We start from the raw sequence: 26,679 nt of genomic DNA on the forward strand, positions 1-26,679 counted from the left end.
TTGGGGAGGACAGTAGCTCCCCCCAGTGTGTATCAGGGGCTTTGAGGACAGGTGTCAATCCATACCTGCCAAGTGACCCTATGTAGGGGGAACAGTCTCTATTCTGCTCTGTGTCAGTGTGTATCATGGTCTCTGTGGACAGGGAACAGTCCCTATTCTGCTCTGTGTCAGTGTGTATCATGGTCTCTGTGAACGGGGAACAGTCTCTATTCTGCTCTGTGTCAGTGTGTATCATGGACTCTGTGGACAGGGAACAGTCCCTATTCTGCTCTGTGTCAGTGTGTATCAGGGGTTTTGAGGACAGGTGTCAATCCATATCTGCCAAGTGACCCTATGTAGGGGTAACAGTCCCTATTCTGCTCTGTGTCAGTGTGTATCATGGTCTCTGTGGACAGGGAACAGTCTCTATTCTACTCTGTGTCAGTGTGTATCAGGGGTTTTGAGGACAGGTGTCAATCCATATCTGCCAAGTGACCCTATGTAGGGGGAACAGTCCCTATTCTGCTCTGTGTCAGTGTGTATCAGGGGTTTTGAGGACAGGTGTCAATCCATATCTGCCAAGTGACCCTATGTAGGGGGAACAGTCTCTATTCTGCTCTGTGTCAGTGTGTATCAGGGCTGGGCTTTGAGGACAGGTGTCAATGTTAGGTGATTTCTGCCCTTTATGGATTAAAAGCAGACTCTGCATCAACTGTGCAATTTTCCATGGGGGTTTTGCCATGGATCCCCCTCTGGCATGCCACAGTCCAGGTGTTAGTCCCCTTGAAACAACTTTTCCATCACTATTGTGGCCAGAAAGAGTCCCTGTTGTTTTTAAAATTCGCCTGCCCATTGAAGTCAATGGCGGTTCGCGCGGTTCGCCGGTTCGCGAACATTTGCGGAAGTTCGCGTTCGCCGTTCGCAAACCGAAAATTTCGGGTTCGCGACAACACTAGTTATGCGTTATAGTTTCTGGATCGCTTTGGTTATGTGTGATAGTTTCTGGATCAATCTATTTATGTGTACTAGTTTCTGGACGGCTCTGGTTATTGTAATGGTTTCTGGATGGCTCTGGTTATGTGTTATAGTTTCTGGATGGCTCTGGTTATGTGTAATAGTTTCTAGATCGCTCTAGTTATGTGTAAAAGTTTCTGGATCGCTCTAGTTATGTGTAATAGTTTCTGGATGGCTCTGGTTATGTGTTATAGTTTCTGGATGGCTCTGGTTATGTGTTATAGTTTCTGGATGGCTCTGGTTATGTGTAATAGTTTCTAGATCGCTCTAGTTATGTGTAATAGTTTCTGGATCGCTCTGGTTATGTGTAATGGTTTCTGGATGGCTCTGGTTATTGTAAAGGTTCTGGATGGCATTAGTTATGTGTAATAGTTTCTGGATGGCTCTGGTTATTGTAAAGGTTCTGGATGGCATTAGTTATGTGTAATAGTTTCTGGATGGCTCTGGTTATGTGTTATAGTTTCTGGATGGCTCTGGTTATGTGTTATAGTTTCTGGATGGCTCTGGTTATGTGTTATAGTTTCTGGATGGCTCTGGTTATGTGTTATAGTTTCTGGATCGCTCTAGTTGTGTGTTATAGTTTCTGCATGGCTCTGGTTATTGTAAAGGTTCTTGGTGGCATTAGTTATGTGTAATAGTTCCTGGATCGCTCTGGTTGTGTGTTATAGTTCCTGCATGGCGCTGGGCATGTATAGGTGCTCTCAGTATGTGCAGCCCTGGTTGGATAGTAAGTGTCAGTGCACTGTACTTGCACATTTCTAACATACTGTTTTTCAGGTCACATCCCCCTCATTCCAGTGTGAGGAGGTATGAAAACAGAGAGAGGCCCAGACTGAGTGAAAGGCACAGCTGGTTAAAGGCTGGATCTTATTGAATACTGAGCCCTAGAATAGCTTGGGGTTGGGAAGGTGAACACAACCTCAGTGCAGTCAGTGAGTGAGTCTGGGAGCTGTAATTCCACAGCTATAGGATTGTGGTCTGGTTTCACCTGCAACTCCCATGACTCTCAGATATTCTATGCATGTCTGAGAGTGGTGAGAGTACTAATGTTAAAGCTGTCCTATGGCAGCCCAAATGTTTGTAAATCTCATATCGCTGTGGAAAATGCTGGCGCCATATAAATACTAATAATAATAATTTCCCATCATGCTCTGCCAATATGAAGATTGAGTGAGCGTCACAGGATTGGTAGTACCCAGGCACGAGGGTTGATATTACTGAGTCGTTACACTAGCTGAGACTCAGATTAATTGAATACTTAGAGCAGTTAAAGATATTACTTTACATTTTCCTCCTGTCGCTGCTTCAATTATTTAATGAAAGCATCTTACGTCAGTTCGACGCACTCAATATATTGTAACACCTGCCAGGGGTAAACGAACCCTTATCACACCCTTTGCTTCATACATGTAGTACAAATATCACACATGTAAATGTATAGGAGCATGTTAACACCATGTATTTTTTTTTTTACTGTGTGTAGAATGTTCTCTAGAGGAGGCGATACCGCGAGACACTGTCACATAAAAGCATATTCACAGCCCATCATAACTGGTCTGTGCAGTAAATGGACAAATTACTCTAATAGCAGGTCACCATGGAAACTTTAACTCAGCAACTTCAAAGGAAACTGTAGCAACCTGACAGTGTTAATATAATGTTTACTGTGTGTGCTAAAGTGGTTATGGTGCCAGGAGTTCTCCTGGCCTTATCCATTTCCATAAAATATATATCAACGTTGTCCCTGTTTGGGCAGCAGTAATTGGCTGACAGCATCAGTCTGACACTTCCACCCAGTGGATTCCATACAAACATGGGTGAATTTTACATCACTAATACAGAAATTGGAACTTCTACAATATTATTATTATTATTATTATTTATATAGCGCCATCAGATTCCGTAGTGCTGTACAATGGGAATATCACAACAGATGCAACCAGGTAGGTGTTCTATCATTAGAAAAAAGGTTTGACTTCTTACTTTAGAATGGCACCAGGGGACTTGTGGCACCATAACCACTACACCTCATTATCTGTATATTAAAATAACAGTAGCCTGTTGGTGTAGTCCAGCGTGAATGAGGCATGTATTATGTAAATGGCCTTTGCTAGCCCAGCGCTGTGTGAGTTTGCGCTGGTGGCCCATGACCTCATGTTCTCCACCCTGGACTGGTCCATAGGATTATTGGTATCTGGGGCTGACCAAGCTGCCAAGGTACGACGAGTATGATTCAGTCGGATCAGTCAGAATCTCCTTCACCTAAATACAGAGAGATTTAATTTGCTAGTATAGAAATGGGACAAAGTGATAAAAGAATAGCACTGGGTTAGGCAGCATTTGGCACTCCAGGTTTTGTGGACTACATCTCCGATACTGCTCTTGCATCCCTGATGCTGGCAAAGCATCAGGGGAGATGAATGCAGTCGTCAACATCTGGAGTGCCGATGGTTTCCTAACCCCGTAGTCCATTTGAAAGAAAAAACATCGGAGTTGAATTTCATTCACCATAGCTCCTTTGGCATAACATTTACTATTATCCACAACTCCCTGTATAGTGAATAAATCACAGAGAAGATACATTATTTCATTATTTGACTCGTTAAGCCCTGACCTGCTCTGTGCACTAAATTATCACCAGATGTCTTTTCCGAGAATAACGAGGATGCCTCTCAATTATTAATGGACACCAAACACTTGCCTGAGATCAAGGATCAATATTTGAGACGGTAGCACTCACAAGGTCATCCTTGTCATTGGATGCAGAGAGTTCAGTCCTATACAACTAACACTGAGTTTAAATGAAAAAAATAAGTAGTTCAATTGCTTGTTTTTCTGTTAAAATTCACAATGAAAATCACACCTTAAATGTGAAAATAGTGAATTCTGCAAAACGCCTTTAGCCTCCCGCACAGAAATACATGAAATAAATATTTTATAACAACAATAACAACAAAATGACAATTAATTTCATCAATGTTGAATCATTACTGAAGCCCTTTAACTTCAGGTAAGATATTTACAAGGAATCCTGTATAATTTCTCCAAAATCAAGTCTATCAATAGACTCAATATATAACAGTACTCAAAGCAGCTCAGGAGAAATAATAGATTTTCTTTCACATCCTCAAAGATATTGTCATGTTTATTCAGGAAAAGGCTACAACATTGTCTACCTTAATCCTTTCAATTCCATTAGATGATATCATCAAAGACCCAAACATCTTTATTGAGTATATCTTCTAAATAACCTTTTGCCATTCTCTTTGGATAATCTGCTTCAGGCAATCAAAGACAATGAATAGGAGAAGTGACCAGAGGGGTCAACAATGTCTGATACAGGTGGCATTTCAGAATAAAAACATGTGCGTAAGCAACTGTGTGGACATTCTATCCGTAAGGACGTAAGGGTCACTGGGCAGCAAATCTACTTCCCCTTGTCGTACAGAATATCCTGAGTCCTATTCTCCAAAAACCTGGTTTAATGACAATGGTAACATTTATTAAAATTCTTCTACCATTTACTTTCTTTTAAATGACCAATATTCCTGTACAGGACCATTGTGGTATACTGGGTGGCACTTTTCGAAATCTGCAATACCAAACACAGCTGCATATTTTCTATTATTGTATTTATGTTCAGAAAATATTAATTTAGAAATATTTATATATTTATCCATTAAGCGTGGCCCTGCTTTTTCCTATGGAGCTAACCAGATTCTCCGACTGCGGAAGAACAGATACAGTGGATGTGGCTAGAGGCGTCCAGTGGGACCCAAGAAAGTTGTTGAAATATAATGCCTTGTTTCCACTGAGCGGAACGGTTCGGGTCGGTTCGGTACGATACGCTATTTTGAGTGTTTCCATTATGAAAGTGGCCCATACAACCGAACCGAACCGCATCATTCCTGGTACCCCTTCAGATGAAGGTCCATAGGAAATGGTACGGTACGGTTAGGGCAGAGCTACTAGCGTCACACTATACAATCCATTGATTGACGGACATGAAAACGTCAATGCTCATGACAAATGACACGCTAGGCATTTGGTCTAAACCCCGCATGGCCCCTGGCGGTCCGACTTGCAGTGGCAACGCTCACCTGAATAGGCTGGACCATTCTAACCCTTCCAAACTGTACCGACCCGAACCGTTCCGCTCAGTGGAAACAGGGCATAATAAACAACTCAAGGGCTCTCCTGGCAACACAACCACCATAGTATGTTGCAGTGATTGTGGTGCTTGAAGTGTTTCTTTAATCGTTCTGCACATGATTACGTAACAAGTTACTCCAAGCTCCATGACTATTTCAGTGATTTGAATTGGTAATGGTGCCTGGAGTCTGTATGTGCAAATATGGAGATTAATTCCTCTGCTGTCAAAGCTGTAACTCCAGCATCATTGGGGCATCATTAGCCAGCCCAGAACAAGAGTAACGGGTGGCTAATGTGAATTCTTACAAATTTGCCATTTGACGCCAGCAGCCAATGGCAACATGCCCCTTCTCCATGCCCCCCAAATCCTCACCTCAGCACGCCCTCCCTGACATCTGTCCCCCCTCCAGCAAGAGGGAAGATGTCAGCATTCGAGAACTGGGCTTCAGGAAGAACCTATCTAGGAGCTGGAATCAAAGTAAGTTTTTGCTCTGTTTATTATTTACTTACGGTATTCATTTATTTACTTATTTATTTATTTATTTATTCGTTTATTTATTTATTCCTTTTTTTAAAAAAAATTCTAGTTGGGGACTCTAACCAAAACCAGACTTTTCTTCAGTAGGCCTTTAATAAATAAATGGACTTGGTTTTAAATATGTCCTTGACAGCACTCTGTGCTCAAAAGGTTTTACTTGTACATTTACCAAATGTGACTTCCAGTAATTTAAAATGATGTGAAATATCCCTTATGTGGGCAAATCTAGGAGCTGATATTTGAAAGTCTACCTTCTAACATTTCAAAAATCTTTAATTACCCATTGCAGGTGTCAGGAAGGTATCTGATTCCATAGAACATATAGATTTAATATTTAAAGGTCTCAGGGTTACTTATTTGAAATTTCCCAGACTTGTTCCCTTGTTACACAGCTCTAAGACAAGTGCCAATTACAGGGGCAGTGCTGAGTGAAAGGTGTTCACAATAGAGAGGTAATTCTAGATTGTGCGACCCGGAGACTCTGCCCATTGACCCGAGGACAAAGAGATATCCAGGTGTAATTATTAAACTCCTGCTCAATGCTCATGTAATAAATTATTCACCTCCTCTCCCCTGACTGAGCTGCTACAGCTTCTGAACAACTTTCGATACGTTGTATGTATTAATAGATGCAGCTTTCCTGACTTATAATGCACATAGCCCTTAGGGTAAAAGATAAATAGGTTTTATTCCCCCCTCCAACCTGTCTCTTGTCAGTGAGGGAGGGTCGGTGTTTTCCTCTAAGCCAGTGTTTCCCAATTAGTGTTCTGTGGAACCCTAGGGTTCCGTCAGAACAAAATTGGGTTTCCGTGGCAATTTGCCTGTCGGGTGGCCCAAGTCTTTAGGGCCACCCAATGGGAATCTCGAAACAGGAGTCCGGTCAGGTGCCGCTGGCATCTAATACTGCGACTGGGCCCCTGTGGTATGGGATGCTGGGAGAAAGTGTCAGCACTTCCTCCCAGAGTGCGCCGGCTGGAGGGAGAGGGAGCTTAGCGGGAGTGAGCAGCTGCAAACCTGGCACACCATCCTCAGCCAGCAGCCTGCAGCACTGAAGGAAGAAGAATTACACACACAGACACATATGTTTATAAACTTGGTTGTATATAAACATATGTGTCTGTGTGTGTATGTACCTGTGTCAGTGTGTGTATCTGCCAGTGTGTGTGTCTGTGTATGTATTTGCCAGTTTGTGTAATAAAGGTCACACTGGGGGGAACACAGCAGCTCACACTGGGGGGGAACACGGCGTCTCACACCGCGGGGGAACACAGCAGTTCACACTGGAGGGAACACGGCGGCTCACACCGGGGGGGAACACAGCAGCTCATACTGGAGGGAACACAGCTGCTTGGGGGGAATATGGCTGCTCACACTAGAGGCAACATGTCAGCTAACACTGGTGGAGAACACGGCAGCTCACACTGGAGGGAACACGGCGGCTTACACTAGACTTGAGGGAGGATATTGTATGACTGAAAGCTTGTTTTTGATGATAGTTTCCCCTTTATTACGGTTAATATAAAGAGTTGTATCCCTCTCTAAAATAAACTTCTATTTACTGATTGTAATATAATGTGATACAAACTTGGGTTTTTTGAACTTAACTATCAGACACAATTAACTCTACGTACACTGTGTGTGTGTGTGTATTCTGTTGAGCTTTTCATGGTTAAAATATTTTTTTTTTCTTCATAATATAAGCAAACTGAAATCATCAAGTTTGTTGCCGAATTGCTTTTACCCAATAACTCCCAGGTTTTGCAATTCTGTGGAACACTTTTACAGTTTACATGAAAACTAACCTTGCCAGTTCCTGGCACTCCAGAGGTTAAACTGTCTGTACATATGTGCCAGTTGCCAGCTACTCTGGCTTCCCATTAAGTTCAGTAACTCAAGACTCAGTGAAATCTGGTCTCACTGAATAAAATTAGGTGTGGACTAATGTATTAAACAGAGGTCATCAAGTTACCCACAACTGCCACCCCCAAATATGATGTGCCTTGGAATACAGCCTACCATTTCTCTAATAGCAACTAATGCTCTGATGACAAATGATGTAAATAAGCACGGACCCTGGGAGTTTTCAGAATTGAACCTATTTGTGACACACCACTTGTCAAGAATGCCATAATTCGATTGGTTTACATAAACTCTTGTCATGAAGGAGTTAATTAAAAAAGTACAATGGATTCTTTTTCCGAAGGGTCAGTGAAGCAAACTATGATTTGCCTTACGGCCAGTCTCTTCACCGTCACACATCATTTCTTATACATGTCCATTCATTATTCCACGATTAATGTTGCGATAATAGGATGAAATATTTCTTGCCCAATCACGTCCATCGGTGAGTGCCAGAGGGATGAGCAATGTGTGGTTACTGGTATCTTCAGTTACACAAAAATGTCAAGAGCCGGCACATCGCATCATGAGACCACATGCAATAAACTATTAATAGCCACCGCTAGCACTGCATGCCAAGCAGTTAGGGTCTTAAAGGGACAGTGTACCCATTACACAACTCACCTTCTTCCCTTGTGTTATTCATAAAGTTCTGAGGATCTTCTAAATAATTATCACCATCAATGTATCTATATCTCTATGAGCATTCGTACCCTTGAAGCTCATCCAATTTATACTAGTGCATATGGCTTGAACATGTAATATCATTTTTAAAGAATATGAGAATTATGTTTTTTTATAAATGTACATAATCCAGGGTGTGCCTGAAATAACCAGTGGAGTGTGCCAGCTATTTTCGTTGGTTTCCATAGCGATTGCCCCACTTTTAATACTTTTACAAACAGAACACGTTGATAAATCTCCCCATTGTCTCTCCGGCTAGAAACTTTTTCTGACTGAAATCAAGGAAAACCATCAGATACCTATTCATATAGTAAAATATGCCACAATAAAAAATATAAAAGAAAAAGAATTTCACAAAAAATCTTTAATATGAAACAATCAAGATTTTTTTTTATTTACACATTATTTACACTATTAAAAAAAAACTATTTGATTGCTAAATTGCACTTCGATGGGTTTTCTATTTGTAATTATTTGTCGGCTTGGACGTAAGATGCAAACATGCTGTTTTCTTGCTCCAGTAGAACCTCTGGTTTATCATATTCTATGATCGCACCTCTCTTCATCACTATGACCATGTCAGCATTCAGAATGGTATGAACCCGGTGCTGTGAAAGAAGGCAGAGACCGTAATGTCAATGAGCAGAAAACTCCTGCAACGTAGACCACAGTACTCCCTACCCCACGACACAGAGCTCTGTCACCATATTGCTCTCGTATTTGAGTTAATGTTTCGGATAATTGGGTCCTGCAGGCTTTATCGAGGTTTATCTTTTGTTTTACATATTAAATAACTTTTTACTGTGAAGCAACAAATGACAATATCGTGAGTCTCTTCTGGGATGTAAAGTAGATGCCAGTAATACCATTAGGTTCCCAAGTGTGAAACTGGCCCGCCCCCGATCTGGCCCCGGTTATTTATTTAATCATGCGTTTCTTGCACAAAGCATTAATCTTGCACACATGTCATACAATCACATATTCTAAACCTACACATGTTTTTTGACATGGAGTAACACGTGTGCCTTTAAACAGCTCCCTTTGAAGAGTGCTGACAGGTATTTCAGATTGTTATGTTATGCCACTGGGATGTGATTAACATGCAAACTGTTCTGCAGAACATTCCAGAAAACCTTTATCCGTGCCGGAAAAGATCTGCATACTGTAACATTATTTCAGAGATGACGTTGGTTTCTGCATTTTGGTCAATAATGAAAATTAATTTCTCATCCAATTAGGCGAAGGATGCTGCTTGACCATGTTAATGGTGTTGACAATGGTACATTGTAGATTAATACTTCATTTCCCAAGAGCCAGGTGATGCCATTACTTTAAGAGCACTGCAGAGCCAATATTTCACTCACTTTTGTCCAAGCAATGCTCTGTTATTAATTATATCTCCACCTTCCCCACCGTGTCCCTCCCCAACCCTCCTTATGCCTCTCCACTACACTGCCCATGGCTTACCTTCACAATGTTATGCCCTCCCCATTATGCCTTTGCCCCTTAACCACCTTACCTATGGCATCTGAACTCTGCCTGTGCCCTTCCCAACCTGCCTACACCCTCTCTACACTGTTTATGCCCCTCCCCTCCTGACTATGCTTATCCCACACCACCACTTATATTAACTTACTTTAATTATTTTGTGCATCTACTAGTGTGGACTTCTTTACAAAAATAATGACTCTTTGTATTATAACCTCCCTAAGGTTCTGCTTTTATCGCTGTCCTTTATTCTCAAATGTCTCCCAGCTTCGTACATATTCCCCATAAAGTGACGTATTCACCTTGTGAGTGCTGAGAGCGCATGCATATCTCTCAGTGACAGAAGAGTTAAGACAGGATCAAACAGTAACATCACGTGGAGCCTGACCCACTTCTCTGCCACGGCAAAAACAAACGCATTTCGTGCTTTCAGTCCCCAGTGAAAAAAAAGAACATAATATCTCGCTAGGTCTCTAACGTTTGTGTTCAGGATTAAAAGACTATTACATGCGTAACATTAACAGGTCTTAATGAAATTACATAACAATGCAGAAAAAACACACCAATACAGAACTAGACAGAATAATAAATACATTGTTTTAATTTGTATAATTAAAAATAATTGTAGCTATAGTGGCTTTTTTTTTCTTTTCTTATCCCCTGCATTTTCAAGTAATTAAAATGCAGGGGATAACAATTTAACTTTATAGCAAATCGTTCTGAAAACTATCTCAAGTCCACTGAGAATGTTAGTTAGACAGACAGATGATGCTGTGTGAACAGTGTGTCATTTTTATCATTTTACAAATTTCAATTGGTACATTTATAAATGAACCTTGTTACACCCCCCTGGATGTCAATCAGACACCAGGTCATTTAACTTCTTCATTTGTTTAGCTCCGTGGAGATAAACTCAAGAGGCAGCAATTGCCCAGAGCACCTGCCTTGCAAATATGTCTCATAGAGCAGCATTGGCAAGTCTGTGATTGGACAGCCACAGAAAGTCTGGGCGGGGTTAGAAGGGGAGGATTTGCAAAGGCTGCAGGCAAGATATATTCAGCTACTGCAAGCTGTTTTTTACATATGTCCTCAGTGAAAATAAAATGCATAATCTAAATACATAAATGTTTTTATTGAAGTATATATAGTACCTTGGGATTTTTTTTTATCTAAACAGTGGAGTGTCCCTTTAATTGGTGTCTGCTCTCCATGGTTAAACAATAAGTGTGGGCTTCTAGTGGCCACTAATGATGCAGTGGCATTCTCAACTCTCAGTGTAAAAAGCTTTTACGTCTCTGTAACGAGGAGATGAAGCCTTTTACTGCTGACTAAGATCCGTGCATTGTTTCCATTTATAACAAATAACTCCATAATTAAAGCGTTTGGCTGTTGAAAGAATTAATTAAAGGATTTTTTTCTATGAGAGTGAAAATAAATACAATGCCCTAAGTGCTGTCGGAAAAGGGATTTAGTAAAATAAAGAGCTCTAAATTTTTACTTGCAAAACGCTGGCATCCTTAAAGCTGAATAAAGCACTGGTTAACTCCCAGGGGGAAAACTCTTAGAAAAAGCTTCAAACCAGTTATATTTTATCGCTTGATAACCAGAGGTGTGAGGAACATTCACCATTACATTTAGAGTCTGCAATACAGAATCATCTTTGCTTTTCTTCATTTAACAATATCTTGTCTAAATTTAGCCTCTGCAGCCAGTCATGTAGAATATGACCAGATGTTGTGTTTTTAGTAGATGTATTCTGTTCAGATTAAAGTCCCTACAGGTTTTACTGATACCAAGCGTGGAGACTACGTGTACTAAAAAAAAAAAAGAAATAAAAAGATAAGATTTCCTGTCTCTAAGCAACCTCTTCTCACTTTAAATGTAACACGCAGAACAAAGATTGTATTTATTATTTAATGTTCACTAAACTTACCTTTCATCTTCGTAAAATGTTGAGGTGTTATTTACTAAACTGTGAATTGATGGAGATTGAGAAAGTAATTGCAAAGTAGTCAGACTGGAGAATTTATCCAAAATAACCAGACTGGAAACATTGCTGAGTTTGAGAATCTAGATCGACTATTTTAGACTGAGATTGTAATAATATTTCCAATTTTCCAAAATTCTAAGTCTAGGGAATAAAACCAACTGTGCCATTTTATAGAAAAGAGAAAGCCAATGATACACTGACATATTTGGCATATGGGAACAGTAAGTGAAGAGGACCCTGCCCAAAGGAGCTTACAATCTAAAATTCCCAAATTTCTGGATTCCTAAAATCCTGTGTCTAATAGTTCCCATATGCACAACATTGGTTTCCCTATACAAAGCTCCATGCAATTAAAAATTATCTCTTCTAATTTTCCAATGTCTGTAGTTATATGAGACTATAGGGTAGGTGTATTTACCGTCACCTGTAAAATTACATTATCATGTACTTATATTAATCTATTGTTGTAATTAAAGCCCCAATGTCCCTATCTTCAACCAACTAAAAAAGGCAATTCTTAAAATAAAATTCCCCTAAATTTGGCAAGAAGTGTGTGGATGAATGAGATCAGCTGGACCAGCCCAGCAAATCACCTTGGCTCCTTCAATGATGACCCCGTATCACAGAGAATTAATTTTTGGCAAGACTACCATCGTTGATGAGCATTTTGGATGGCCTACATCTTGGCAGCTGTAGATTTGCCCCCCCCCCCCCCCCCCCCAATTTTTTTTTACACTTGTTGTAGCTGTGAAGAGTATTTTTTTAATAGTGCATGATCAACATAAGATCATTGGAGGTGACCACAGGAAAGCATAAATTAAGGAGTGTCTCTAGATGCAGTTAAACCTGTTACTAATGCAGTTGGCATGTTAATCTCCCGTGTTAAATTTAGTGTAGGGCCCACCGATATTGGGATATTGTGACGTAGTGGTGGGCTTAACATGACCCCTTAAGGACACCGCTTCAAAAATAAAAGACAATAATATGTAAAATTTCCATTATGTGTCCTTAAGGGGATAATATGGCCATATGGTGTAACTGAATCCCCATATTTGTTTGCTAAGATAGGCGATTTTAAATAGCCTGTTAAAATTTAAAGGGACACTATTGTCACCAGAACAACTACCAGAACACCAGAACAACTACAGCTTATTGTATTTGTTCTGGTGAGTATAATCATTCCCTGCAGGCCTTTAGCAGTAAACACTGTCTTTTTAGAGAAAATGCAGTGCTTACATTACAGCCTAGTGATAACTCCTCAGATGGCTACAAGAGGTGCTTCCAGGGGCAGTGCTGCACAGAGTTCAGCACTGCCATTCAGTGTCTCCACCCTCTGCAAGGAGTCACTTATCTTTCCTTACAGAGATGCATTGATTCAGTTCATCTTCATGAGAAGCTGCTGATTGGCCAGTGCTGTGTTTGACTTGTGCTGGCTCTGCCCCTGATCTCCCTTCTTGTCATTCCCAGCCAATCCTATGTGAAAACATTGTGATTGGTTCAGAAAATCACCTCTGATGACGTCAGCCAGGCAGGTAGATCAGGGGCAGAGGCAGCAGCTGCACACTTGAATACAAGTAAGATTTAACTATATTTAGGGAGGCAAGGAAGGAGGGCTAGATGGTGGTTTTAACACTATAGGTTCAGGAATACATGTTTTTGTTCCTGACCCTATAGTGTTCCTTTAATACTGTATTTGTTTTTGTGTGTGTGTTATTCTCTAATCTGTATTTTTTTTCTTTACAGCAGCACCACGCTGATAAATACATGTTCTGGTTGTGCCCCCAATTCCCTTTTTTCTAAAATTATTTTATTTAAGAGTAGAAAGCTTTGTAATCTGCATGTTCAGTGGAAAAATCTTCTGTAGCATATTCACCAGTCAAAAACACTGCATTGTTTCACTGCTACATTGATTTTCACAATAACAACATTAATTGCTCTTAAGAAATTAAAAAACATCTGCCTTCGGACAATAGCAGATTAGGCAATAAAGATCTAATTACAAGGTGTCTTTGCAGCTAATTTTAGATCTTGGCATTTCAAAGACCCAGCGTAGACCTGACATGTTTCACAGCTACTATTTATATAATTGGGCTCTCAGATGAGGTCCCAGTAGTAATAATTACATGGTTAGCACCCTTGGCAACTGATTGTGCTGCGTGGTCACGTGACCTGGGGAAGGGGGCTGCCATAAGGCTAATGGTGGACCTTGTAAGAGCATTATTGAGTGTAGGATAATTCAGATGGGGAGGAGTTGTCCAAATGTGTGCGAATATGTCAAATCACCAAAATAATGTACCTGCTGATTTCACTGGTTTCCACGGTGATTGCTCCACTTTTCAGCTTTGCACCACTTTTTTGTTTTTTGATAAATCTCCCGAATTGTTTAAGGAATCGTACAATGTCTAACAGTAAGCATAACCCAATTGGTCCCATTTTTGTGCCTGTATATTCTGTAACGTTTTCTTTATACAGAGTAAACGGAGTAAACGAGAATATGTAGAAAATATGTAATATTCAAATAATATTCAAAATAATGAGACAAGGACAAGAATTATGTGAAAGTGTCTTAAAAATGGTTTGATATACTAGATATAAATATATTAATACGATTGAATACAAAAGTGTAGAAGAAAGCAGATAGATAAATGACTGATACAAAAAGTTGAGAAACATCACGTCTAAAACCTGGCTGTTGCACTCACCGCGATAGTCACCACTGTGCGATCATCAAAGGCCGTCATGACCACTTTTTGTAAAATATTTTCCTGAAAAATAGATTAAAGGCCCGTTACTGAGATGCAGGAACTGGAGGCTAGAATAGCATCAATCTTCGAGATAAAGAGATCCAGCTCTTCCTGTGGAACGGCGCATAGTGCTCCCTGCGTGACAAAACCTTCTTATTTATATACACACATCGAGAGGAAATTCTCCCAGAGAAGATCATTAACTGCTTCTACGGCATCATGAATTGTTGTCAGATTCCAGTTGATCTTCACAAAGGCCTGTACCTCAACCATAAGCATGCACAGCACATTACATTACGGCATGCAGCCAGGTTAAATAACCATCTAAACTTTCCTTACATGAAAATTGTCATCTTAAACTTATTTTTTTTATATAATAATCCTTTCTTACACTTTTAAAAGAAAATATTTTTTTTTTAAAGGGAGATTAACCACAGCTCCACAGCTCCATATAGTGCCCACCTCGGACGCTCTCCCAACCCTTGGTACAGAAAGGGTTAAAAAAGCCTTCAGTCACTTACCTGATTTCAGCGCCGATGTCTTTTGGCTTTGGTTCAGGCTCCACCCACGCTCCTCCACCGTCAACGTTAGACGGCAGGGGAGACCTAATACTCATGTGCAGCATTAGTACTTCCCCCATAGGAAAGCATGTATAATGCTCTCATATGGGGTTTTACATGACAATGGATGTCCTCATGCAGAGCGTGAGAAAGTCCACCACCAGTTAGGTGACCAAAAGTCGCCTAACTATCCAGAAGTCCCTCTAAGGGTTGTCTGGTAAACAGCCATTAGAGGTGGAGTTAACCGTTAAAGTAAATTATTACCGTTTATTAAAAACTACAATAATTATCTTTGCGGGGTCATTTGACTTGAGACACTGCACCCAGACCACTTCAATGAGCTGAAGTGGCCACGGTGCCTATAGCATCCCTTTATGAAGTAAATGTCAAAACAATTTGTAAAACTAATCCCTTCCTTTAGTATTATGACAGGGTCCTTCAGCCATATACATGTACCTTCAGTCAGACAGTGTTTAAAAACTAACAGTTATTCTCTATGGTCTTCCCTGCTTCACTTCCTGCACAGAAGCACAGAATAACCATAGAGACTAACTTTCAAACATTGTCTGACCCAACGTGCATGTATATGGCTGAAGGATTCTGTCATGTACTAAAGATAGGGATGACTTTTTCTAACTTTTGGAAAAGGTCCACTAGTACTGAAGACCATGGTCGGCTGTTCTTAGGGGAAAAACACCTGCTGAGACTTACCGTAGCCATATCTATGGATGCAGTGGCTTCATCCATGATCAAAATACTGCTTTTCCGTACAAACGCCCTGGCTAAACAGAAGAGTTGCCTTTGGCCAACACTAAAGTTTTCTCCACCTTCTGTAACGGAGGCATCTGGGGGTAGAAAGGAAGCATACAACTGGTTTAATTCACTACAATTCATATATATAAAAAAAAAATGACACATTAGACCTAATGATCCCCTCCACGCCTACAACACGACCTCAATGGCGATTAAATGACACACTACTCAACAACCCAGAAGTCTTGACCAATACTCTGTAAAGTATTGTTTAAGACCATCTTAAACAATACTTTACAGAGAACGACCTACAAGATACTGCCCCTGCAGTGGTATGGGAAGCTCACAAATGCGTGTTGAGGGGCGAACTTATCAAATTGTCAGCAATTCAGAAACGCCAAAGAAAAGATAAATAAAAAATGACAGAGCGAAGCATATGTGACGTGCTTTTTCCACCATTCACTACAAGCAAATTGAAATAATGTGTTTTTATCAAACACCGAGTCCACTGCTGGGTAATCTAGAATTAAAAGCCAAAAACAGGATTTTACTTTGATAAAGATTTCTTAGGAAATGGCCCAATGTCTACCGGAGGGTGATGGCAGATAAGGGAGTGATTTTGTTTTGATTTTTTTTTTTTTTTTAGAAACTCTCTCTATGGGAAACACACATTTAATAGTGAATGTTTATTTAATTCAAATTTTGCAAGGATTGCTTTGATTGCTACGATGCCACAAATTTGATTCCCATAATTAATTCAACAGACAACTAGTCAACAAGTCTGAAGGCGGAGTGCCATGGGATATAGTTTACAAAACAAAATCTGTTTTGCTACCGTTTCAGATAATCTTATATTATCCCCAAATCAATCACATAAAGCAATAAGCTCTATTCAGAAGGGGACAGTAATCCATTTTCAGAACATATCTGTGTAAATGCCAATAGAAAGCCAAAGGCGATTAATTACCTCTAAAAGAACAGGCATACTGCAATTTCATCCACTTTCCTGATATAAACAAACAAACGAGCTGTATGCTAAATTATTAAAACAAAAAAGTTGAAGCATATTTTAGTTTTTAGGTTTTTTTTTTTGTAAAATACCTGTGTATTTGTTTTTTGACAAATTGCATTTTTTCCGAATATAAAATGATAAGCTGTTCGGCATAACTGATCTCCGAAGTACCATACGAACATATAGCCAAACAAACAACTAGTGGGATGGCAGAATATGTTCGTTTGATTCAGTATTTGGAGTTCCACCAGTAGTGCGATTGATGATTGATGGGGGAAAAGATGATTGATGGATGGGGCAGCCACTAAATGCTACGTTTATTCACAGATCAAATTCGAAGAGACCAGCAGAGGGGAAAAAAGGACTAGTAAAAAAAATATAAAAATAATAATCTATATTTATATATTAAATGTATGGTAAAAATGTAAATATTGATTTTTTTTACTGCTCCTCCACTTTTCTTCCCCCTAATGGTTACTTTTGATCTGTGATAGCGGAAAAATGCACCTATCAGTGTATTTAAAAATATATACCAAATATTTACATAACGCATATATTTTGCAGTATACCGATTTAAGATTTACGATTTTGTTGATGAACCCCTAGACTAGAGTAAAGGATCTTTGGATGCCAGCAGACATTACAGGAGCAGATGAAGTTAAGGACACTCACACAGTACTGGGTAAAAGTTACCCTTTTGTAAATCAGTGTTATAATGGTGGGGGGGGGATTCAGCCTCAGGATCCTAAATTATACCATCCACGCAGCTCTGGGGCTTACAAACCATACCTCACACCACTGCTTGAAAATGACAAAGCCAAGAGGCTGAATACTCATTTGGATCCTCCAAATGAATGGAAAAGTGGCAGATGTATAAACTTACCCAGGCCTCCAGGTAACGCTTTAACAACTGGCTTCAGCTGGGCGATCTCCAGGGCTTCCCACAACATGCTGTCCGTGCACTTATTTTCAGGGTCCAAATTAAATCTAACAAGGAATGGATACATGATTAATAAATCTTAAAGACAACAGTTACAGCAACACGACAGAACTGTGGAAATCACAAAAACATGAAAATATACCTCAATAGATATGTGGTATAATTGGTATAATATAATTAAAATGGATAATATCATGAAATTTCAATCAAACCTTGTTTGTAACCCTAATTCCCTTTGTACATCTCACCCTCCTTGTTACAATAATACCCATCATACAAACATATTTATTTAATCAACATCTCTTTTGTTTAAAACCAAAGCTGGTTTAGCTCTCTGTCTAACAGAGTATAGAATTCTACACATAAGTCCTTAGAGATTCATTTCAACAGCACTTAAACAAACAATATAATAAAACATTTTATTATGATCGTGCAGCCTGCATTGCCTTTGTTTTGTAGTCATTAGTTGATCTCAAAGAACTTACCGAATAGTTCCGCTAAATAATATCGGATCCTGAAGAATGATGGACAATCTTGATCTTAGAGTTTGTAGGGGAAGTTTGGCAATATCTATCCCATCGATGACTATCCTCCCTACAAAAAAAAAGTATTAAAACAAATTATAGAGCTATTGTTTCTTACATTTGTACATTCTTGTAATATTACTGATATTTCATTTTAATAGATCAATGTATGAATACAGTGATATTCTGTTTTGTAAAAATAATAATGAGCCCCATATTTTCTTTTTGGGCTGTAATTTATGTTTGTATACAATAGTGTCTCTTTTTACATTACATGAAACATTCTGCACTTTTATTTTGTTCTTTGTATTGCATGTCCTTAACTGTACTTTGGTCCCTATCGGCATCATTTATTCTAGTGACAGAAGAATTTGCAATTGTGCAATGACGTACCACCTATCATTTTTAAGAAGACTGTCACTGATATAGGACTTATATACGACCCTGTCAGTAAACAGCAGTTATAGGCTGTTCCTGTTACAAGAACTGGTTATTAACCCCTTAAGGACACATGACATGTGTGACATGTCATGATTCCCTTTTATTCCAGAAGTTTGGTCCTTAAGGGGTTAAACACCAACAAACTACCACTAGGAAATGATTCCTTTCAGTTAGCTAGGAAGGTGTAAATAATGGTCTCAGAATAAGTGTGTAACTCCTCAAATCCCAGTAGAACAACCCACACCTTAGGCTGAAATAGATAACAGACAAATAAAAGAAGCAAAATGAAAAAAATCAAATTGCTGTACCCAGGAGATAGTTACTAACACTTTGGTTTACAGCCACGTTGCTCTTTTTTTGTAGTTTATCGCCAATAACGGCTGCATCCACAGATACTGAGCACTCAACTTAGTGTCCGATTGGAACAAGATCATTCTGTTTCAACATAATGAGAGGCGTTTTAGAGAGTAGCGGCGAGATTGTAAACAAGCCCTGTGTGTTTGTAAGTGACCATTGGCTTAATTAGATTTTTTTTAAATCTATATTTCTGTCGAAGATAAACTATTCTGTTTTTTTCTTTCATATCTCTCTGTTTGCATTGATATTTTAGTCTTATGTCCCCATTGATCTGAAGTTGTACATATATTACCAAGTACCTATTTATTCGTAATTGGTAAATTACCTTGGAAAGTATCCACCATCCGAAAAAACGCCAACGAGAAGGAGGACTTTCCACTGCCAGTTCTACCGCAAATCCCAATCTATAGAAATTTAAATAAGCAAGGATTTATCATTCATATTATATATTTAATACACATCATATGGGATAATTTAGCATTGTAATAAGGAATATGCTAGCTCATGTAATATGGGATATGTTAGCATGCGTAATAAGAGATACATTATCACAGTGTAATATGAGATAGGCCAACATGATCTAATACGGGATATGTTATCAGTCTGTAATATAGGATATGTTATCACTGTGTAATATGACATATATTTTACTCGACTTGTGCATTCGGTTTCAGCTGAATTGCAATTTATCCTACGTTTGTGTGACTGGCGGGTCGTCTGAATTCCAAAACTCTAAAGCGACATATGAACGTATCATGAAACAAACGGACAAGCAGATTAATTTTGCTTCTCGATTCAAAGTTCCGCCCATGGTGGAAAAAGAAAAAAAAGGATTATTGATGACACTCTCTAAACGCTGATTTTTTTTTACAGATCTAGTGAGAAGTGACTAATGGGAAAAATGAAGAATAGCAGTAAAAAAATAAAAAAATCTATATTTATATATGACATATTTGACAAATATATAAAAAAATAATACAGATTTTTTTTTTCTAACTGCTACTTCTTCTCACTTGATCTGTGAACCAAATGGCTAGAGAATGCGTAAGTTTGCTACATAATATTTAATATTGAGTTGCCAATATTGCTGATAATTGCTGATATTTGGATGAGACAAACTGTCACATCAACAGCTATCGGACCACCTGAACTAAATTTTTTGTGGAAAACTTGATTTGATCGAACCAACGTTTTCCACTGTGCGCATATGTTATCTGTCTGTAATACAGGATATGTTGTTATTGTGTAATATGGGATATGTTATCACTCTGTAATATCGGATATGTTATTACTATGTATATTGAGATATGTTCTTACTGTGTACCGTAATATTTGATATGTTATCAGTATGTAATATGTGTTTTGTTATCACTGTGTGCGTGATATGAAATATCTAATTGTGCAATATAGGATATGTTATGATGGTTGAATTAACCTTTTGTCCCGGAGATATGTGAGCGTTGACATGCTTTAATACTGGTTTTAATGTACTATCGTAGCGAACGCTCAGATTCTGTATTTGGATTTCGCCGCTTTCAGGCCAGTTCGGGGGAATCTGCGATGGCGCTGTATCCGAATAAACAAGAAAACATTAAACGCGCTCATCACTTATTTATTACCAATTGATCTTCCATCATTAAACATTGAACAGATTCCAGACTGGGAATAATCCGCACTCACACAAAAGCCCCTTGTAATTTTCTGGTTCAGTTTTCAGGAGACCATTAATCCTTTTCACGGCTCCTAGTTGTATCTCCATATCCGAGAGGTTACGGACCATCCAGTTAAGATAGTTAGATACCTGCGTAATGCATAAATAATTGGGGGAAACATATTAATAATTCATATACTCTGATTTGAAAGACACAGTGAGATTGTGTAACGCACGTACAATAATAAAATGCATGCAAATTGGTACCTGTAAGGACCCACATTACATATTAATTATTTAACCTTTTCAATACCAGAGGGATGTCTACTAATTAAATAGGGAAATCAACGGACGCCATGAAATACTCCTGAAATACAAATCCAATAATTAAATAATTAAATATTTGGTTTTGTTCTTCCCACAGGAAATGTTGCTGTGTTTGTTATGTCTCAGCTTGAGAATTGGGTATTTTGTGAGATTACTGGATGTAGGGGTTTAGCAACAGATTTAATTGGTCCACATGAATTAAATTCTTCCATTTGCAATATTTTTTTTAGGAGAAGAGAAAAAAGGTTTAAACTTACAATAGAAAACCAAAGTGGATGCATGGGGAAGTTTATAAAAAAAAATTATATGCATTGTTATAGTTTAAATGATTTGTTCTGCAAAAACAAAATTGACCCAATGTACGACGATCGTACAGAGAGCACCAGTTCATCCCTTAAACAGGCAAATGCACTGGACTGAAACCATTGTCTGCAGGCGTCTTCTCAGTAATGGTGAACTGATAAGAAGACTACACCAGACAAAAGTAGAATTAAATAATCTAATAAGACTCCAGAAATTGGTAACTATACTCTAGATTAATATTATTAGCATTGCTGATAAGATTTTATTAAATTACATCAGAGCACAATCCAATATTGATTCCGCTCTAGATTCTATTTGTCTAAACAGATCAATTATTTCAAACCTCAAAGACAGATATTTGATTTTACAATACACACAAGAGCCAAAAAAAAAAAAAAAGGTATTTCTGTACCATTAATGCATAAGTTAGTCCGAGTCCGACAAGCCCAGGGGCTATATGGTATGTGGATATATTGTATGTGGAAGCCATAATGGAAGCCACAGCAGCAACCAGGACAACACACGCTCCTATATATTCCTGTAAAGAAACACTTAGATTTAGTCTATGTGTCAAGAACGTACCCAGCAATGCATGCAATAATGTATTGTATGTCGCATGCCACAGTCATAAACAATAAGATACAGTAAATCGTAATGAGCAATCCGACCCAATGTGCATACTGCACTATACCAAAGAATAGACTTTGTTGTGCAATGTCAAATGTGCTTAATATACACAGCACTGCAAAATTTAATGCGCCACATTTACTGCAATTTAATATGCGCAGTACTGCACAATTCCATACAATGCGAATAATGTTCATTAATATGCAATTCCATACAGTACACATACTGTGCAATAATATGTGCAGCACTGTGCCATATCATGCAATTCAAATACTGTGCAATAATTTGCACAGCACTGTGCAATATTATGCAGTACATATAATGCAAGATAGTATGCACACTACTGGGCAATTACATGTAATGCAAATACTGCTCAGTAATATACACAACACTGTGCAATTCTCTGCAATGAGCACACTGCTTAATGTTTAGAATATATATTCCATTTATATCTGGACTAAATGGATGATTATGCAGAGCCAACTATCCACGCTGGGTGTCAACAGATAACTCTCCAAGCTGGGTGTCAACAGATAATGCTGATCAACAGATAAGCTCCCACTGTTGAAGCACCTCCAACTCTCAGAATGCTCTGCCAAAACTGAGAGGCAAAGCATCATGGGAAATGAGAAATCCGTTATGAGACAGCCCGATTGGATCCTGCTAGGGATGGAATCACAGGAAAACGAAAGATACAAAGTAAATAAGGAGTGGAAAATAGACTTAAATGAATTAGAGTATTAATTAGAAATAGTATTTAGCTCTCATGAACTGGGGACTGGAATCAATAATCTAACTGATCAAATCAGATTCTCAGCATAGAATCTTCAGTGGAACATTATTAAACTGATGAAGGTACTAGTTACTGTTTAACCCCTTAAGGACCAAACTTCTGGAATAAAAGGGAATCATGACGTGTCAGACATGTCATGTGTCCTTAAGGGGTTAAGATAAAGAATCGCCTGCTTTATCCACCTGCTTTACCTGTGATTACCTATCGTTTTTTACCCAAACTCACCATGCGCACCTCCAGCCAGCGATTGGCAGCCGTAAGAAACAAAGACGCAATGTTGTTGGAATCCGTGTGTTCCAGAAGTTTTTGACGGAATCGAGCCTCATACCTTTCACAAAAACAAACCAATATTGTCAAATAAAGCAAAAGAAATGACAGGCTGGAAGTAACGTCAAATATATGTTCTATGGTTCATTCTGCCACATAGGTCCTCACATGAGATTCAGAGATAACTGCTGAGGTAGACGCACAATGTACCCAGCTCCCTTCTTCTGACTTTTCTGCCCCATACTTTGAGACGATGTGGTAATTATTTTGTATGTCTTTCAATAAACATCACTTTTTAAAGGAGTTCCCACCAAGACTGGTGAGTGTCAGCTGGATGTGCTTTATACTGTGTTTACCTCACATTTCACACGAGATACATCGCGCATGAGACTGTGACAGGTAATTATACAATGCTTTCCTATGGGGCTGTCCTAACATCAGGGGAGGAGGGGCGAAGGCAGAGCCTGACCTAGTGCTGTGGGATATCACCACTGGATTCAGGTAAGTGACAAAAGGGTTTTTAACCCTTTCATCACCACATGGGGAGGAAGAGAGGGGTCCACGAGTGAGAGGGGCACTGTAGGCTAGATATACAATATAATTTTGTATTCCTAGGCGATAGTTTCTCTTTAAAGACACATTACTTGGAATATTATTGCTGTGAAGCTCTGTTATACACTTAGACACACCAACAATATGGAACTCCTAGAAAAGGGGGACATTATGATAGAAAAGAGGGACAGAAGGATCTCTTCTTGATCGCATGGGAGTTGAATAAAGACCTGCACACCGAAAGTACTACAATAATCCTTACATAAATTTCTCAAAATTAGTTTTTGTTTAAAATTCATTATTAATTAAATTAACACCCAACAAACACCCCAAAGAAATAAAAGATGACTGTGCAAGGTATTTATTCACTAACCATGAATTGCAGGGAGCTGAAATCTAAACTGAACATTTAAGCTAGAATTACCATGTTACAACTATAGTTGAGTGTTACAAAATCAGAACTTTTTGCCTTTTAAATGTGCAATTCCGTTTTCCTTTCACTACAATTTGGTGTTTAGTGAATACTCCGCATAGTGAAGAAAATAATGTCTCTGTTTCAAATGTGTAGTTATCGGTCTAAAGAAGAGAAGCTTGTGTAGTGAAAAAGTTGGGTAGTGTTAAGCTATATAGAAGGTACTGCAGATTCACATTATTCGCAGTGTGCACACACGGGACAAAGTGACACTGTGTAACCATTGGTTTTAAAAATGGCCTAGATCAAGGGTGCTCAAAAGGTAGATCTCCAGATGTTTTAAAACTACAGCTTCCATGATGCTTTGTCATTCTAAAGGCACGCAAAGCATCATGGGAGTTGTAGTTCTCCAACATCTGGGGATCTGCCTTTCGAGCACCCCTGACGTAGATAATGATGACAATGAATTGGAAGACCAATGCCGTGATGCTGATAAGCAGTCTACGGGATGCACAAAGTACCTGAACGCTCTAATGGTTGTTAGTCCTTCCACAGTTTCAGAAAAATGTGACAGAAGCGGCAATTGTGTGCTGTCTTCCAGCTGCTGCAAGTCTCTGGAGAAAAGATACATAGTAAATCAGCTGGGATCCCATCTGCTTTTCTATTAATTAATGATTAACCAATTAGTGGCCAAGATTTATCAGAAACCACCTCCCTTTAACTCTTTCAGTGCCATATGGGTGACCAAACACATGCAGGCCTCTGGCACTGAAAAGCATTTAAAAACTTTATCGCAATCAACATTCTTGATTTATGTACCATTAACCCTACAGTGACCAAAGCTCTTATGTACTCTCAGAACAGAGCCCCTCAGACCTCTTCCCAAACTGTTTGTTCACACAAAATGTTATTGTGCAGCAGTGTCAGTGTTAACCCATTTCTGCCTTGGCAGCAGAATTGTCAGAGATATTCTACCACGTGCACCTGAACACAAAAACAATGACGAGGACCATGCAGTGACAGAGCTGTGACACAGGCTGGGTAGATAAGAATTGCTCACGCCAAAGATAACGGGCCTCTCTTTTTACTGCTATTGAAAACACATGTTTGTTTGCAAAATGGTTGTAGATAACAAATAGTGTGACTTAAGGATGAAATGTATTAATATATAAACAGGTTTTATTCAGCAGAAAGTTACACATTAATAAATACTATTGAATCTACATCCATCCAAGACTTTGAACACTCATATGATAGACCCTGGTAATTTTGGGGAGAAAATGTTACTGATGACCGATGCATCTTGTAATAAAAAAAAGTGTTAAATTAAAATAAGGAACTTTTATTCATTTTTGAAAAATAAACATTTTGGATCAAAGCTTTAGACAAAGTTAATTCTATCTGAGTTAGTAAAATTCTTTACCTCATCAATAGTCACTTTGTACCTAAATCTTGGCTACTTTATATAATATAAATATTTGAATTCAGCTGTCAATTCACGATACTGTGTAGTGAGTAGTGCTTTTTTTCCCTACAGCTGAGACCACGGGGGATCCAGACCGTGATATGATCAAACACTCCGAGCACATTCCACTGTATAAAACAGGAAATTAATTAACACAGTCTGAAGGGATAAGGGATTGGTTGCATATTTCCTATACATTGAAAGGCTGCTCCCTGCTGATAAAATAACTGGTTTTCTTGGAAATTCTACTAAAAGCTATGAAAAATGACTGACGCTCTGGATTACAACTTCAAAGCTTTTTACCTCTCAACAGAAACCAATCCTTTCAGCTCTCAAATAAACATTTTCCATGAGAAATAATTATTAGCTATATAATGTTACAAGTCAAATGGATTGTGTAATATATAACAAACATCGAAAGCCTGGTATCAATATGTATTATATAATAAACAATGAAGGCTTTGTATCAGTATGTAATATATAATAAACAATGAAAACTATGTACCAGTATGTAATATATAATAAACACTGAAAGCTATGTATCAATATGTAATATATAATAAACAATGAAAACTATGTACCAGTATGTAATATATAATAAACACTGAAAGCTATGTATCAGTATGTAATATATAATAAACAATGAAGGCTATCTGTCCGTGTAATATATAATAAACAATGAAAGCTATGTATCAATATGTAATATATAATAAACAATGAAAGCTATGTATCAGTATGTAATATATAATAAACAATGAAGGCTATCTGTCCGTGTAATATATAATAAACAATGAAAGCTATGTATCAATATGTAATATATAATAAACAATGATAGATAAGTATCAGTATGTAATATATAATAAACAATAAAGGCTATGTATCAGTATGTAATATATAATAAACAATAAAGGCTTTGTATCAATATGTAATATATAATAAACAATGAAAACTATGTACCAGTATGTAATATATAATAAACAATGAAAGATATGTATCAGTATGTAATATATAATAAACAATGAAGGCTATCTGTCCGTGTAATATATAATAAACAATGAAAGCTATGTATCAATATGTAATATATAATAAACAATGAAAGCTATGTATCAGTATGTAATATATAATAAACAATGAAGGCTATCTGTCCGTGTAATATATAATAAACAATGAAGGCTATGTATCAGTATGTAATATATAATAAACAATA

At 38.3% G+C, this 26,679-nt stretch overlaps 1 protein-coding gene across 3 annotated transcripts in view; it reads right to left on the minus strand.

The window, feature by feature from the left end:
- Nucleotides 1-8,615: 8,615 nt before the first annotated feature.
- ABCC8 (ATP binding cassette subfamily C member 8) overlaps nt 8,616-26,679 on the minus strand; it is a 187,996-nt gene continuing 169,932 nt past the window's right edge. For all 3 annotated transcript variants that reach the window (XM_063437920.1, XM_063437919.1, XM_063437918.1), the window contains 11 exons: nt 24,529-24,621; nt 23,002-23,104; nt 21,769-21,894; nt 20,756-20,876; nt 20,511-20,641; nt 19,401-19,479; nt 18,239-18,347; nt 17,697-17,800; nt 15,760-15,893; nt 14,447-14,509; nt 8,616-8,874 (listed from right to left, as the gene is read on the minus strand). In XM_063437920.1, the coding sequence (XP_063293990.1) occupies nt 8,737-8,874; nt 14,447-14,509; nt 15,760-15,893; nt 17,697-17,800; nt 18,239-18,347; nt 19,401-19,479; nt 20,511-20,641; nt 20,756-20,876; nt 21,769-21,894; nt 23,002-23,104; nt 24,529-24,621 (1,201 nt within the window). In that variant the 3' untranslated portion in view covers nt 8,616-8,736. The remainder of the gene's footprint in view (nt 8,875-14,446; nt 14,510-15,759; nt 15,894-17,696; nt 17,801-18,238; nt 18,348-19,400; nt 19,480-20,510; nt 20,642-20,755; nt 20,877-21,768; nt 21,895-23,001; nt 23,105-24,528; nt 24,622-26,679) is intronic.

Source organism: Pelobates fuscus, chromosome 12 (assembly GCF_036172605.1).
Source record: "Pelobates fuscus isolate aPelFus1 chromosome 12, aPelFus1.pri, whole genome shotgun sequence".
In the NCBI taxonomy this organism is placed as follows: domain Eukaryota; kingdom Metazoa; phylum Chordata; class Amphibia; order Anura; family Pelobatidae; genus Pelobates; species Pelobates fuscus.